This window comes from Leuciscus leuciscus (genome assembly GCF_965113295.1).
Source record: "Leuciscus leuciscus genome assembly, chromosome: 19".
Taxonomy (NCBI): Eukaryota; Metazoa; Chordata; class Actinopteri; order Cypriniformes; family Leuciscidae; genus Leuciscus; species Leuciscus leuciscus.
Window position 1 is genome coordinate 21850124 of NC_138743.1, and position 15094 is coordinate 21865217.

The window sequence follows — 15094 nt, forward strand, 5'->3', positions numbered from 1 at the left end:
GCAGCGATGTACTAAAATAGACAACAACGTTGTCAAAATAATCTGTGTTCACACGGATCTGCGAAAATTACTAAAAAGGCTGTATTATGCATGCCAGGTCAGTAGTTGGCGATGTCACTTTCAAGAAACACCCTACGAACACATAATACACATGACGTCACCATTTTCACTAATTCCCGTTTTTGTTGTTTACATGGAGATTGTGACACGCCCAAAATCAAGGAGAGGTTTCAGCTGCCACAAAACACAACCACAAGAGAGACAGGGGAAGCGTTAACAGAAACTGTCTTTTATTTAACAAAATATATAGGATGGCCAAAAGGGATCCAAACTGGAACTTAGGTTCTTCCCGGGCTGGGGTGCTCGTGACAGCTGCGTTCCTACCATCTGCTTGAACTCTAGGCCTCCTTGAATGGGGAAGACAAGAAAAACGAAAGACAAAGTTGGTAAAGCAGAGATTACAAGGTTAACTGTGTCTTTTCTTTCTCTTCAACCAGTCTCACTCTAGGCCTCCCTGTGCTTCTTCACCTCGTCCTGGGGCTGTCTGCACCCAGAACCATCTTTTTAAGTGAAGCACAGATCCCAGATTTATAGTGACCTCCAGCCATAATTGGCTACAGCTGTGAGTGGGGTTCCATGTTTGAAGGGTGAACAGGTGGAAGAATTCATAATTGATGATTTTTCCTGGACTCCTTTCTCCAACATTGGCATGCCACAAGACATAAAGGCATAGGGCCCTATTTTAACGAACTAAGCGCACGGTCTTAAGCGCATGGCGCAAGTGCACTTAGGTCATGTCCGAATCCACTTTTGCTAGTTTAACGACGGGAAAAATGGTCGGTACACGCGTCGCATGGTCTAAAAGAGTTGCCTCTATTCTCTTAATGAGTAATGGGTGTGTTTTGGGCGTAACGTGCAATAAACAAATCAGAGTCTCATCTCCCATTCCCTTTAAATGCCAGTTGAGCTCGCGCCGTGGTGGATTCGCTATTTACATGGCGGAATTTGATCGTGGAAAGACCGAACGCTTGTCCAGAGCGCAAACGGATCTGTTTGTTGCTTATGGCAATTACATATTAAAGAATAGCATATGACCAAATGTATTACTTTTGTAACTAAACTGTAACTTTCACATCATACTCAGAAGATCTCATTACATCAAAGTAATAATTATCTCCTACAGAATAAAGAGTCAGAGAGAAGGAACTCATCCAGACCAGATCAACCAGATCAGATTAGACATGTTTCATCAAGCCTTAGATGATAAATGCAAATTATGGGACTGCACTGTATAAAGTGATCAGGTGACTTACTTAAAAAAAGTAAGAAAACCCATTGCCATAAAATTATTAAGTAAATAAACTTCCTTCATTATTGAAAAACATTAAGTTATGTTATGTGAACCTGACAATTCCACATAACTTCATTTTTTCAAATATGCATGCAGTTTCATTAATAATTTTAAGGCAACGGGTTTCCTCACTTTTTTAAGTCAAGTCAACTGATCACGTTTTACAGCGTGGAGAAAATGAGTGAAAACTCTATTAAGAATTGACGCACCTCTTTTTTTTTTGCTTTGACAAAATGGTACTCAAACCAAACAATTCATCTTAACTTGAGGTTTCTGAGTAACCAAGGCATATGGATAGAACAGTTTACCAGATTTGTACAATTATGTTAAGACATTAAGTAAACTTAACTAAAAAAGTGTTAGTTAGAATTACTTGGATTTTACAGTGTACTCATGGGTCAATATTGGGCTGGAATTTGTCACATTAGATAATGACAAGCACTTAAAGTGTTAAATACATTGTAGAACATTTATACACACTTATAGTACAATTTGTAAGTTACTAAGCATAAACTTTTGCCAACATAAAAGCTTTGAATTAGTTCTGTCTGAAACAGAACAGTCTATAAACCTGCTTTGATCATCCCCTCTTCATCCATGTGGGCCAATATAAATGTGTGCTGGTATCCATGGAGAGCTCGTCATTGTCACTGGTCATTACTTTGTCAAGAGCCATAGTTACCCTTAGGAACCGTCTGGGTGACAGAGGAGTCTGAATAACAAACTAAAGAGAAACATTGTGTGCATCTCAGACTAACTGCAACCCTGAGGGCTCACGCATGCTCTTTATTTAGCTAAAACTAACACTAACGTTGGATTATTTGCCATTTTTTCCTTCGTATTGCTTTATATTAAGGGTCAATGCATGTGTTCACTTTTTTACTTCTCCAGCACTGGAGGATGAATCCTATTTCTTAGTTAGAAATCTGCCACTTTTCAGGACTGACATCAAACTGGACTGACCCTTTACAGTAAGTTCTTTTCATGATTTTTTCCCCCCATTATGAACTGTATTGCTACAAATCTTACCATCATTTTTATGCAAAAACAGGATTTAAGGTAGTAGGATGAATATTTTATGAGAGCACTTCAACAACCGCTGAGGTTTCCCAGCTGTGCCCACAAAAGCCTTTTTAAATAAATGGAGACTGTCATAGAAGCTCTTTAAACGCGTGGGGGAAAGGCAGTTTTTCCTATTGTTATACCTTTGTGCGACTAACTTGACAGGTGAATGATATGATTGCAGATGAGGAATTTATTTTTCATGGTTGTAATGATCATTAACTAAAACAGTTGAATTAAAATGATTTTCCTGTTCTTGCTGGTATCCATTAATGTTTGAGACTAATTGCTCTTAATGGCCTCTTTAAACATAATTCAATCCGCTTCTGCTATCTTCGCTGATGAATAATATGCGCTGGTGGAAAACAAAACTCAATTCATAATCGTGTTTCATAATCTTTATCTTTTCATTGCTGTTGGTTGGAATTTTTCATGCTTTATGGTTAATTAATTTAGAGTTGTGAGTGTGTGTTAAATTCAACATGAAAACAGAACTGACCCTATTTTTGTCTTATTGTGAATGGTTCATCAGTGTACATCATTCCAAGAACAAAATAAAATATAAAATACAATAAAATCTCCAACAGCCTGTTCAGTTCTAGTGCGTACACTTTTTACAATCCAGTCAATTCTCAATGGATCTATTCAAGCCCCATTCAACTTTTTTCTTTTTTTTTTTTTGGTTAATTATCTACTTTCAAACAGAAATGTATCTTAATGCGGAAGTAAAATGGATTGTGACGTCTTTTGATTTTAACATAAGTGTATTTATCCATCAGATATCATTTAAATCAATCTAAAACAAAACCGAACAATTAGCACTGGTCATAATGCCAACACATATCTGTTCATTGAGATTGGAAAAACAAAGATTAGCTTTGACAGCTTTGACTCAATCATTTACAGACATCTCATACGTGATGGCCAAAGGCATGGATGAGCTGGTCTATGAGGTAAATATTACCACGTAGATCTGGTATGAGCAGAGCAGAGGGGACATGGAAGAGGAAGAAAGGGGAACATTTTACTGACACACAAATGTTGGAGTTTTAATTAAAGATAGCAGGGGTCAGGGGAAGTTTGAGAATGTCAACAAGTAAATAACTATCAAACAAACAAAAAAGTTAGCTTAGGCTACAGAAATGATTACGATAACATTCCACTTCACACACACAAAAGTAGTTTATCAAATGCTTTAAGTAACTTTAAGCATTTATCAATCTTTTATAATTAATATACAAATTGGTAGAATATACTTCAGTAGCCTATATGCTCCTGTAATTAACCCCTGTCCTCAGACTTTAACTGATCAAACTTCTGTTCTGTGACTAATGGATATAAACTTAAATAGGACAAAGAAAAATGCTTTATCAAGGTGGTTTTAATATGTATCACCAACCCTGATCAGTTACACCAAGGCCAACAACATCTGATTTAAGACCAGACACCAATAGTTTGTTTGTTATCAATTTCAAGCTAATAGGGCCGATGAAACGGAGAGATTTAGAGTTTTATTGACAGTGCCTCTATTTTGCTTTATTCAAACCCATTACTCATCCACAATGACCCAAACAGGCTGAATGCAGCCTTCTTACGTTTAACTGATGAACACTGTGGTGGAAGTGCTTCATCAAAGCTTTCATCTCCTGCTGTGGACTCGGTCTCTCTCTCTCTCTCTCTCTCTCTCTCTCTCGGTCTCTTTCTCTCTTGCATAAAAGCATCCTGAACATTCCGTCAAGAAATTATTAGGTTTTTAAAGCTGCAGTCCGTAGTTTTTCCTCCTTGAAGATAAGGAATAAGACGAGGAATTACATAAGAATTTTCACCGGAAAATGTCATCTGAACAAGTAAGTAACATCCACTTTTGTTCTGACCAACTTAGGGGGAAAAAGCATAGCAGTAAATCGCACTGATTTAATCTAACGATCGCTTATCATATCACGTCAAACCGTGTATATTATACTTTGTTCTCAAATTGTTAATGTTAACAACATCAGCATTGCGTGACTACATTTAATGTGTATAGGGCTACCTGTAGTTAAGTTTCCATTTCTGTGCAGTCTAATTTCTAATTGTCATACCCGCAAATTAATGTTCCTTAGAACTGGTTCTCTTTGAAATACAAACACACGTATCTGTAATCAAATGCATATTTAAAACTGGAATATAATAAAAATTTTACCTTTCAAAAGCCCTTCCGATATTTATCCATGTTTTCGCATTGGCCTGGTTGCAGTCTCTTTTATTCTGTAGCCACTACGAAGTCCGAAGTCTTTTGCATTTTACACTGGTGAATCTCCAGTTGTCACTGGTGATTGTGTTTGAACCTTTCTGGATCCGCCATCAAATTGATAAGTTTAATCATATCAAGTGCTATGAGAAAAGGCTATAAATCTCCACCTCCAACAGCCGGGACACTTTCTTTATGTGTACAGATGTGACGTAATGACGCAAAGACATGCTCGAATTTCCTGTGGAAATCCACCAGTACCACTGGAATTAAAAACATTATTACAAGCTTACCGTTTTGAATCGAGCTAAGACAAGCAGATCGTTTTGAACACTGGCTGGTTATGTACTTTCTCAAAACATTTTTTAACCCAAAAAGGTTACGGACTGCAGCTTTAAGTAAAGAAATATAGTTAAAGACTATAATTGATTAATTTTCTAATCTTCACAGATGCCTGTCAGTGGTTGTCCTTGGTAGTGTTATTTTATTATTATTTATATACTTTTATTTTTTATATTTTTATATAACTTTTGTAACTATGTAACTTTTTTTTTGTTAAAAATATACAACATTTAAATGTAGTCAATACATCATCAATCGTTCTACCAAAACGTGTTTTTGTCTTACCCTGATTCACTGTGGTATTAGTGAAAAGGTCAGCCTGTTATAAGTGTTTATAGTTTAGACCTAGCGAGATGGTTTTTGAGGGAATTGTGTACATGTGTCACTCGCCCATGAGTGTCTCGTCATATCCGTAAATAGAGAAAAGTTGCTTCGGCTACTTTCACACTTGAATGGTGGCATAGGTTAGTGTTCAAAGCGAGCGAGAAAGGTTGACATGGAGCATGCTAAAACTGGAAAACATCATAGGGAATCACTCGTTTAAAAAAAACGCCGAAAAGAAGAGAGTCTGCTGGCAAAAAGAGAACGCGACAGAGCTCCTAATGAAATGAGAATCAACAGTGGCTTGGCTTTTGGAAGATGGTGAGAACTCAGAGATTTTAAATGTTGTAAAAGCGACATGGAGATGGCGTTTTTATTACTCAACAGGTGAGTAAGGTATTTTACAGATGTACTGAAGCTCTCTAACAAAATTAATTGTAAAGTATTATCTATTGTGAAGGTAGATATTCATCCGCAGTCATGCAGAGCTGAAGCACAACCAAAACAATGTTCTTCCACAAAATGCTTGCAGTTTTGTTCCCTTTGCCATCAGCGGATTCAGCGCATCCAGTGTCTGAAGCTTGTGCGAATACACTCCAATTTCGTTTGCTGGTGAAAGCCTATGACGTCATAAGTGGAGCGCCTAGAAGTATGAGAGGGCACCCATAGTACACGTCATCAGCTTTTTTGTCTTCAGGAGCCGTTTGTGTTGTTAACGCGTGGTGAAGACAGTATCCAGAATGGAGAACCTTAGCAAGTATTTCAGGAAGAGTGTGCCTCTGTGTCCCAGATATTTGACACCTGAGGACACACACGACCTGTGAGTTTATTGCCGAGGTGAGGAGCATGCACGTTTAGTTCGCGAGGGTTCTGAGAAAGATCTGTTTGTGTTTGTCCTTATTCTCGAGGGATGTTGAGGCACAGTGGAAGCTTAGGTCGTGGGGATCTCAGGTTGAACGGGCCGAGGAGTTTGAGAAAGGTTTAGCCCTTTCATGCTCCTCGGTCGCGGGCTCCAGCGATCTGTTGGATCAGGATGTGCTGTCTCTCGAGTCCGCCGAACCAGCAGATAACTCATGTTGTTGGCACCATCCAGCCAAGAGGAGGCGGATGTAGTTGAAGAGGCTGAAGATACTCAACCTGCCAGCCCCGCATATGGGGAACTGGTGGACAATATGGCCTGCACCACAACTAGATTGGATCTGGCTCGGGGGCATGAAAAATGGGAAGTCACTTGTTGTAGATTGTATGAGTACTTTCTTTCAGGCCATAATTCCCCCATGAGATTTCCCTTCCATCCCCATCTCCACACTGAAGAGAAGATCAGCTTGGATCCATCCTTTCCAATATTTGAACTACTCAAATGTGGAAGGATTGGCTGAGTGAGGATATGTGAGGATGCCCCTGGTAGAGGAGATGTCTTTCAGGGCAAGTCATCCTCTCTGAAGGCTCCTGCCCTGCCATCAAAGCTGCTTCAAACCACCCCGCGTCTGAATATGAGGGCATATGAGGCAGCAGGTCAGGCCGGGGGAGACTTGCACACCATGGCGGTGCTGCAGGCCTACCAGGCAGATCTGCTGAGGGATTTGGATCAGGGGCAGGAATTGTCCCCTGAGCTGCCAAGTTGTGCAACACCACAGCTTTTTGGCCCAATTGTAGAGATGATGGTGGAAAAGTTTTGAGAGGCTAGGGGGCAATCGGCGGCATTCAGGAAATACATCCTACACCAATCCAGGGGTGCTTCCCAATATCCCTCCTCGTCTCCTCGCTCCTCCGTCCTCCATCCTATGACCCGGAAACCGATCGAGTTCAGCCATCTTGAAGGACATCTCAATTCTCTAATTACACCATGAGGAGTCGAGGATCGAGGAGTGAGGAGGCTTCCTGAGGAGTCATGAGCGAGGATACACAGGTGTATCCTATGCGGAAGTGTTTTATTGACTAAACGTGACTCACGTATAAATTCTCCTCCCCCTTCACATCTCTCACAATAATCTTAATTTATACTTTACCTCTGCAGTTTATATAAACCACATATTTCAACAGGGTATCTTGCTTTATTATTATATATTATGAATTTCTTAAATAACCAAACTAATACAACATACTGTAAAGGCAGATCCTTTGAGCGCAGCTGATGACGCTATGAAGTGACGCTCGAGTGATCAAGTATTCCAATGTATAAAAAAGGCTTTCCTTCGATTCCTCCGTCCTCCTTTTCTTTCCTTGCAGTCTTTCCTCACATCCTACAGGGGTTTGAGCTGAGACGCAAGGAAAGGAAATGAGGATGCACAAATAAGAAACGAGAAGCACCCCAGATCCCCGCCTAAAGCCTCTCTGAGCCACAGTCTGAGGACCGAAGGCAGAGGAGATGCTTCCCTGAGGAGTGGGTCATTCGATAATCTAGCTGACCTGCTAACTATTGTGTGAGTTGACAACGCTAGCGAGTTGAGGATGTTCACCCAGGGGCACCCCTCCTTGCTATTTGTCACTCACTATGGTCAAGTAAGGATAAGCGCTAGCTATAACTAGTCCTTCCTGCCTGGGATTAATGCAAGGGAACTAAATACGTTTGACATTATATTCCCTCTAGTTAGTGCCTTGCCTTCCCCAACTAGTGTTGGGTTCTTAAAGCAAGGGTGCACATTTACCTTAGATGAGTGGATCTTTAAAACTCTCTAGCTGACCTTATTTTATCAATATAATGAAGTCCCTCCTCTGTATCTTTCTCTTACTATGGTAAACGCTGGTAAAAGAAAAGAAAAAAACTATGCGCGGGCTATAGCAGGTCATAGAGGAATTTTCTACCTAAACAGGGTTGAGCTGCCTCCCCCAGACTCGAGGAGTCTTAAAGTAAGGCTTGGCTACCCTGTGGCACCCTTGGGTCGAGTCTCTCTCTCGTGTTGAGGCTCCCCCTTGGAGAGGCAGCAAAATAAGAGATGGTAGCTGCTGAAGGGTTTTAATAACATCGCAGGCTCCCGTTGGTAACTGCCCTTTTTGAGCCATAGATGGAATGAGGTGTTTTACTTCCTCTCCTATTGTCTTGGGCAATAAAGTAGGGTTCCTTGTTCCCTTTTTAAAAAAGCAGGGTCGAGCTGCCTTCCCCTGACTTCAGGGGTCTTGATTTAAGAATAGGCTCCCCTGTGGCTCCCTTTGAGTTGAGCCTCCCTTGTGTTGAGGCTCCGCCTTGGAGAGGCAGCAACATCAGTAATGGTAGCCACTGAGAATATTTTCACTGCTGGCTTCCTTTAGCAAGCTGCCCTTTTGAGCCTTAGGGCTGAGTGAGGTGTTCCCTCCCTGACCATTTCAGATATTAAAGCAGGATCCCTTCCTCCCTTCTTAAAGCCCCAGTTATCCTTGTTATTCTGCACTTTTGAATAAAGTAGTAAATTCTACCTGGATTCTAATGAATCTGATGAAACTACTGAACATGCTCTTGAAGAGACATGGGTCACTTTAAACACCGCAGCTGCCACTGTAAATACCGAAGTAATGGTAAGGCTCTATATCTCATTGTTTTTAGTAGTGCCATATTATCTTGTGGCATGTGGTATCTAGTGTTTCCAACTATTCAGCATTAAGAATCTATTTAGCTACCCGGTTGTCAAAAAGCAAATGTGGATTTGAGTGAATAAGATGAGATGCTTTGAATAATTATATTCTCTTGGCAAGTGAGACGGATCTGCTGAATACGGTTTTGCATAACGATAGAATGAATAACATAGTCAAGCTTGACATATCAGAGAGTCCATTGGGAGAATATAATACTGTGTATGAGAGCAAGGGTATGTAGGTGTAGGCCTATGTGTTTTCCCTATAGTGCTCTTAAGTTAGGCCTACAAATGTTTTATATTTTGGATTGTGTATTTGAAAGACGGACAATTATGAATTTGTTGCTGATGTTTGGTTTGATCTTTTTGTATGTGCATGAGTGTACTGTAAATACTGTTGTATCTCTTCAAAGACGGAGAACCAGGGAGATACTGGAGAAATACTGTAGAAAATGGGAGAAATTGTGAAGCCTGAATGGAAGCCCCGTATTTTAGTTAAAAGAGCCTATCTCCTTTATGCATGCATATTAGCTGGACCAGACAGAAAAATATTGATTGATTGATTGATTGATTTAGTATAGCATGATTTGAGCTAAAGAATCACAATTTATGATTGTTGGTACATTTGGACTTTATGGACAATGACCGAGCTACGATGCAAGAACCCTTATAGTCCAACAGCAATGGGACATGCAAGTTACTCAATTACTTTTTGTTTACTGAACTGTTGCATGAAAGCAATACTGACATTTGTGCTGTTGGTCTGAATTCAGCTCAATTTTTGGTTTTGTTATGATATTGATATTGCTTAATCATTTTTTTAAAAATATATTATTGAAACGTCATCATCAGATATGCGTCGCAGAGAGTGGTTGCCATGGCCCGGTGAGGCTCAGAGACGAGAAGAGAAGAGGGCCGAAGCCAGACTGGCTGAGGATCTGCAGAGACTCGACCAGGCTAAACATTACCACCTCAACATACTGAACAGAGAGCAGCGCAGACTACACAGAGACCTCATCTCAGTCAAAACAGGTGTGTGAGTAATTACATTTCTCTAGACAAAGATATGGCATTTTACATATTAAACGTATCTGTTTCGTGACAGGTAATCCCTGGAAAAGAGGACTCCACAGTTTAGGGCTACGACCTTCCAACCATGATGTTGGGCGCCCTGCTGCATCCTACAAAAGGACCCTATTACCCATCATCCCACTGGCAGGCAAGGAGGTAGACAGGTGAGGCTGAGATCAGGACTTGTTTTATTGCATTTTCTCACTATATTCAAATCTAAAGATTTATAATTTTTCAAATAAATATAATTTTATATTATAATTATTTTTATGTTGTGGCCAATGTTCAATTTCTATAAACTTTTGTTTAAATAAAAAAATTATAATAAAAAAAACTAAAATCAATCATTTTAAATACTACATGTGAATTTGCAGTGAATGTTTATTTTGAGATTTACTAAATATTCCATTTAATAGTGTTATTAAATTATTAGTGGTTTTGTGAGGGTTGAATAAATAAATGTAAATGAGCACTAACAATTAAATAAACAATTAAAATAAAATTAATTTATTGGTATCAGTCGTAATTGTAAGTATATGCTAAACCCAAAATAGTACATATATATTGTGCATCTATAACTATGATGTTTAAATTTGTTCATCATATACATAATATCAGAATTTCATAATATTACTATTACCGTACTCTAAGGTATTTTTATCCAATAAACATTCATAGTTGGATCCAACTCCTCTACATACAGTAAGTGAAGTCACTGATCATTTCTGATGGAGTTCAAAGGAAGTGTGTTGTGCCAACATGAAGCTAATCTCTTTAGCACCTCATTATATAATATGGCTATCCAGCTCTGTCTTCCCCTGTATCCCAGCTTCAGCCGTGGCATGCGCCCCACTCTGCAGTTAGACAGGGGTTGGCATGGATTTCAATGAGGAATGAGAGAATTTATTCTACTTGATACTTGACACAGCACAACTTCAAACAGAATGTGGAAAATGAATCTGTTGCAATTATGATCTCTCCTTCAGGGTACAATCTTAAAAAGGAAGCTAGACGCCGCCCACTCATTCTATAAATGTTTGATATTGTATCTTAGACCCACTTTGCATTCAAAAAGTTGCGCGTAGGATAAGGACAATGAATAGGTTTACAGTTAAAGTCTGACAAATATCCCTGAAATACGTGTTCTGAGAAATCACAAGTCTCTGTGACAGATGTAGGCTAAGATCTATCAACAGCAAAAACATATCGTTTTCCAAAACGACAAAACAGAATGTCACCTTAATAACACTAAACAAAATGAATGCTTAAACTTTTGTTCATTATTAGTTATTGAATTTTAACATTTAATATGCCCATTCCTCGCGGGATCCTGGGAGCCAGGTTAGTGTCACACCACACTCACTGCCTCTACTTCGGGACACTACGCTTCCCGGGTTTGGCCCCAGCAGTCCCCATCGCTGCCCCTCCGTGGGTACGTTGGTTGTCCCCTTGGGCCGCTCCTACAGAGCCTGGGAGCCTAGCTAGCGCTTCCAAGCCCGTCCTGTTGGCTCTTGCAGACAATCAGACTCGGCTATGCGATTCAGTTTGCCAGGCACAGTTTTGGGCTCCTGGACGGGACCTCGACTGTGGTACCATACCTATTGTTTAGAGTTGATGGCAGTGCTGCTCGCCCTGCGTCGGTTTCGACCGTTGAGTGTTTGTCTAGCATCTGTCCCAGACAGCAACATCGTGTCGGCCCAGATCCGGCCCACATCGGGTACACGTGGATTCCACACGTGGATCTGGGCTGACACTATGTTGCTGTCTGGGGTGTTTGTTGGCGCACACTTTCCAAAGAAGTATACTTTAAACGGTTATGCATTCGGCTGTGTTTGTGTACTGTGGGCACTTTTTACATTTGATCCAATTTGATAATGTGTCTGTCTTATTAAGTTATCTTTTAGAATGCAATAAACTAATTCATCACAACATATTTGTCACTTATTTATCACAACCTAAAATAACCTCACGTGGGGCAAACATTTCAAACAGGCCACAAGTTGACTTGGCTTATACTATACTACTGAATGAACGTATAATGAAAATACACACATTAAGGATCCAGTAAGTAGCATTTGATTCTGCATAGGCAAATTGTTATGATTGTGTGAGGGGATAAAATTCTGTTTTAGCATAGCAGGGTGACGGCAAGCATGATAATAAATGTGTTTTTGTTTGTGTGTGCATTTATGTGCTGCATGTATGTGAATGTTGGGTTGAGGGTCACTGGGAATTACAGCTGAATCAGATTATGTGTTTCAAATGCGTGTGTGTGTGTGTCTCTCTGTGTGTGTGTGTGTGTGTGCGTGTGTGTGTGTGTGTGTGTGTGTGTGTGTGTGTTCAGAAGTTGGTTATAATGTGCATGAATGCTTTCTGATTAGAGTCTGAGATGAGCATGTGTGATTGAAGGGATTTCCCCAGTTAACCGCACCAGTGAATCTGAAAATGGGTAATCACAGACACACACAGATCCATCCATCCTCAAACACATACAAATGACTTAGTAAAAGATTTATTATGTTTTAGCCCCCTACATTGATATGTTCATCTATTAATATATTTGTTCCACTGTCTGCCTCTAAGATTTGTCCTTTCTCAAAACTTCGATCAGCACTTTCAAAGAGATGAATGAATGAGAGCGAGGGAGGAGGGGGCAAAATATGTTTTAAAATGAGATCTTGAGTCAGTGAATTAAAGAAATGGAGAAAGGCCGTGGTAGACTAACGGTTAAAGATCTGGGCTTCTAATGAGACAGCGAGAGAAACCTCTCTCCTGCTTGTTCCCTTGAGCAAGACACATCTCAAGATGTTCCACTGGAACTGGCCATTCAATCAGTGAACCAAAGGTTTCTTTGGATGACATGCATCTGCTAAATAGCAAGAAAGAAACAAGAGAGATGAAATTAGGCCATCTCTCTCTCCCACAGCACACCGTCTGCACTTCTTGTAACATCTTCTGTCTGTCTGTTCTGTCTCTCTGAGGACCTGCAGGGAGGTTAGTGGTTCTTCGTCTTTATGCTTGTTACGCAGACAGCCTGTAGGCAACCAACTAGTGCCTCCTTCACTATACTTCCCCTTATTTACTGTTTTCTATCTCTCTTTCTTTCCCTTAACTCACTCTCTGACAGAGACACTCTTTCATGATTGTTTCATTTCTTTTTCTCTCGTCTACATTCTCCACACTCCTCCATCATTTTCCTCACCTTCCAGTCCTTGGTTTATATGGTGATACTGAAAGTGCCCAGTCTGTGTACCATCAGACCAGCTTTACATTTCCACAAAAAACCTTTACTGAACTTTTTACTAATCTACTGATCTTTCACTGAGTGCAAAAATGTCATTTGGTGTAACGATCACGTAAAAATGAAACCGAGTGCATCATTGTGGAGCCACCATCCAATTAGCGGTGTCCTTTTCCTGCGGCTCCAGATTAATTGCTATGCAAGTTCCCAGGATTTTTAATGCATGTTGACTTTTGCACTTTAAGTAATTATTTCTCTGTATTTCTTCTCAATCTCTCCAGGTCCTCCTCTCTGCAGGCTCGTGTTCAGGAGTTTATCAGCAGTGGGGAGAAAAGCGCTGAACACTCCTCTGAGACTCTCTGCCTACCGGACTTAAAACGGCAGCCTGTCACATCTCTAACTGCTGCATGTACAAATACAGAAAGAGAGGAGAGCAAGGAGAGACAGATGGATAGAGAGAGGGAGGCACACATGGAGGTAGTGAGAGACAGAGAAAAAGACAGCCAGAAAGAGAGAGAGTGGATGCTGTTAAGGGACCGAGAGAAAGATAATGAAAGAGGAGCTGAGATAAATGGGAATAGGTGTCCATCCTCTCCTGTTTTATTCCCTTCTGAGATGTTAGCTCCTGATGGACATTTAAGAACAGTTCACACATTACCAAACTTTGCACAGGCCCTGGCCGAAGCAAGAAAAGCAAGATACATCAGACACAGAGGACACCCGTTGTCTGAGCGAGAACTCACCATACGAGGGATATTTTCCCAGGATTCAAGAGATACTCCTGCTCTCTGAGACACAAAAACAGTGGTTCTCAACTGGTTTTGCTTTAAGATCAGATTATCCATTGGACAGCAAGTTGCGACCAAACATAGTGCCATAATTGTATTGATAGGTTGGTGCGGTTTTGGTCCATTCGCGGCATATTCGTTTTGAAACAACTTGCCATCGCTAACTTTCTGGAAAAGTTAGATCGGGCTGGTAAACACTTTTGAACTACTATTGATCTGTGTCGATTATGTAATAGGTAGGTGTGGATTTGAGGCTCCGCCTTCTCTGACATGGAAATTATCTAATTTCTAAGTAATTTTTTTCTGTTCAGTCCGTCGAGAACAGATGCGAGTAAAAATTAGGGCTGTCAAGTAGCCTACAAGTTGGAGCTCCATTCAATTCTGAGTTTGCAAGTTATAATTATGAGTTCTATGAAGACTTGAATGCTTATTATAAGTCAGAATTTCATAAGTACAGTAATTCCTAAAAAGTGTAAATGCACCTTTTACTATCCCATTTACTATATATTTTCCCCTGCTGTCCATGATCCTATCAGAAAAGGCTGGTGAGGCACAACCCACCAGTTGAGAATCGCTGACTTAAAGGAATAGTTCACCCAAAATTTTTAAATTTTGTCATCATTTACTCACCCCCTCTAGTTGTTCCAAACCTTTATGAGTTTCTCTCTTCTGTTGAGCACAAAGATAATATATTTTAAAGAATGTTGGTAATCAAACAGTTGACTGTAGCCATTGACTTCCATAGTAGGAAAAAATTATAATAATACTATAGAAGTCAATGGCTACCATAAACTCTTTGGCAAGAAACATTCTTCAAAATATCTTCTCTTGTCTTCAACAGAAGAAACACATACAGGTTTGGAACAACATGAGGGTGAGCAAATGATGATCATTTTCATTTTTGGGTGAACTTTCCCTTTAAAAAAAGCACACAGTACATGCTTCATTAGATGTTTTGCATTAGGCCTAAATTATTTAATAATTGTAACAGTTAATTACAAAGACATATCAAATCAAGTACAAACACCTTTAATATTTATGTTTAAACTTAAATCTACATGAACCACACAATTTTAGGATGGTTTGTTCTTATCAGCTCAAATTATGTCAATAAAAACAATCAACAAAGCTGTTTTCTTC

General features: G+C 39.9%; 1 protein-coding gene and 1 long non-coding RNA gene across 3 annotated transcripts; one reads left to right on the forward strand and one right to left on the reverse strand.

Annotated features, from left to right (window-relative positions):
- Positions 1-268: 268 nt before the first annotated feature.
- On the reverse strand, positions 269-6937 carry LOC309481849. Its single transcript, XR_014200113.1, has 2 exons — positions 4596-6937; positions 269-407 (listed from the first exon to the last, which is right to left on the reverse strand). It is a non-coding gene; the product is annotated as an uncharacterized lncRNA (long non-coding RNA).
- Positions 2022-15082, forward strand: ccdc190 (coiled-coil domain containing 190). Of its 2 annotated transcripts, none has more exons than XM_082146918.1 (4): positions 2022-2322; positions 9707-9886; positions 9960-10089; positions 13448-15082. In XM_082146918.1, exons 2-4 carry the CDS (start codon positions 9709-9711, stop codon positions 13956-13958), a joined length of 819 nt encoding a protein of 272 aa, XP_082003044.1. In that variant the 5' UTR covers positions 2022-2322; positions 9707-9708; the 3' UTR covers positions 13959-15082. The 2 variants fall into 2 exon arrangements, with proteins under 2 accessions (XP_082003044.1, XP_082003045.1); XM_082146919.1 differs by lacking the exon at positions 2022-2322 and adding an exon at positions 2345-4260.
- Positions 15083-15094: the final 12 nt, after the last annotated feature.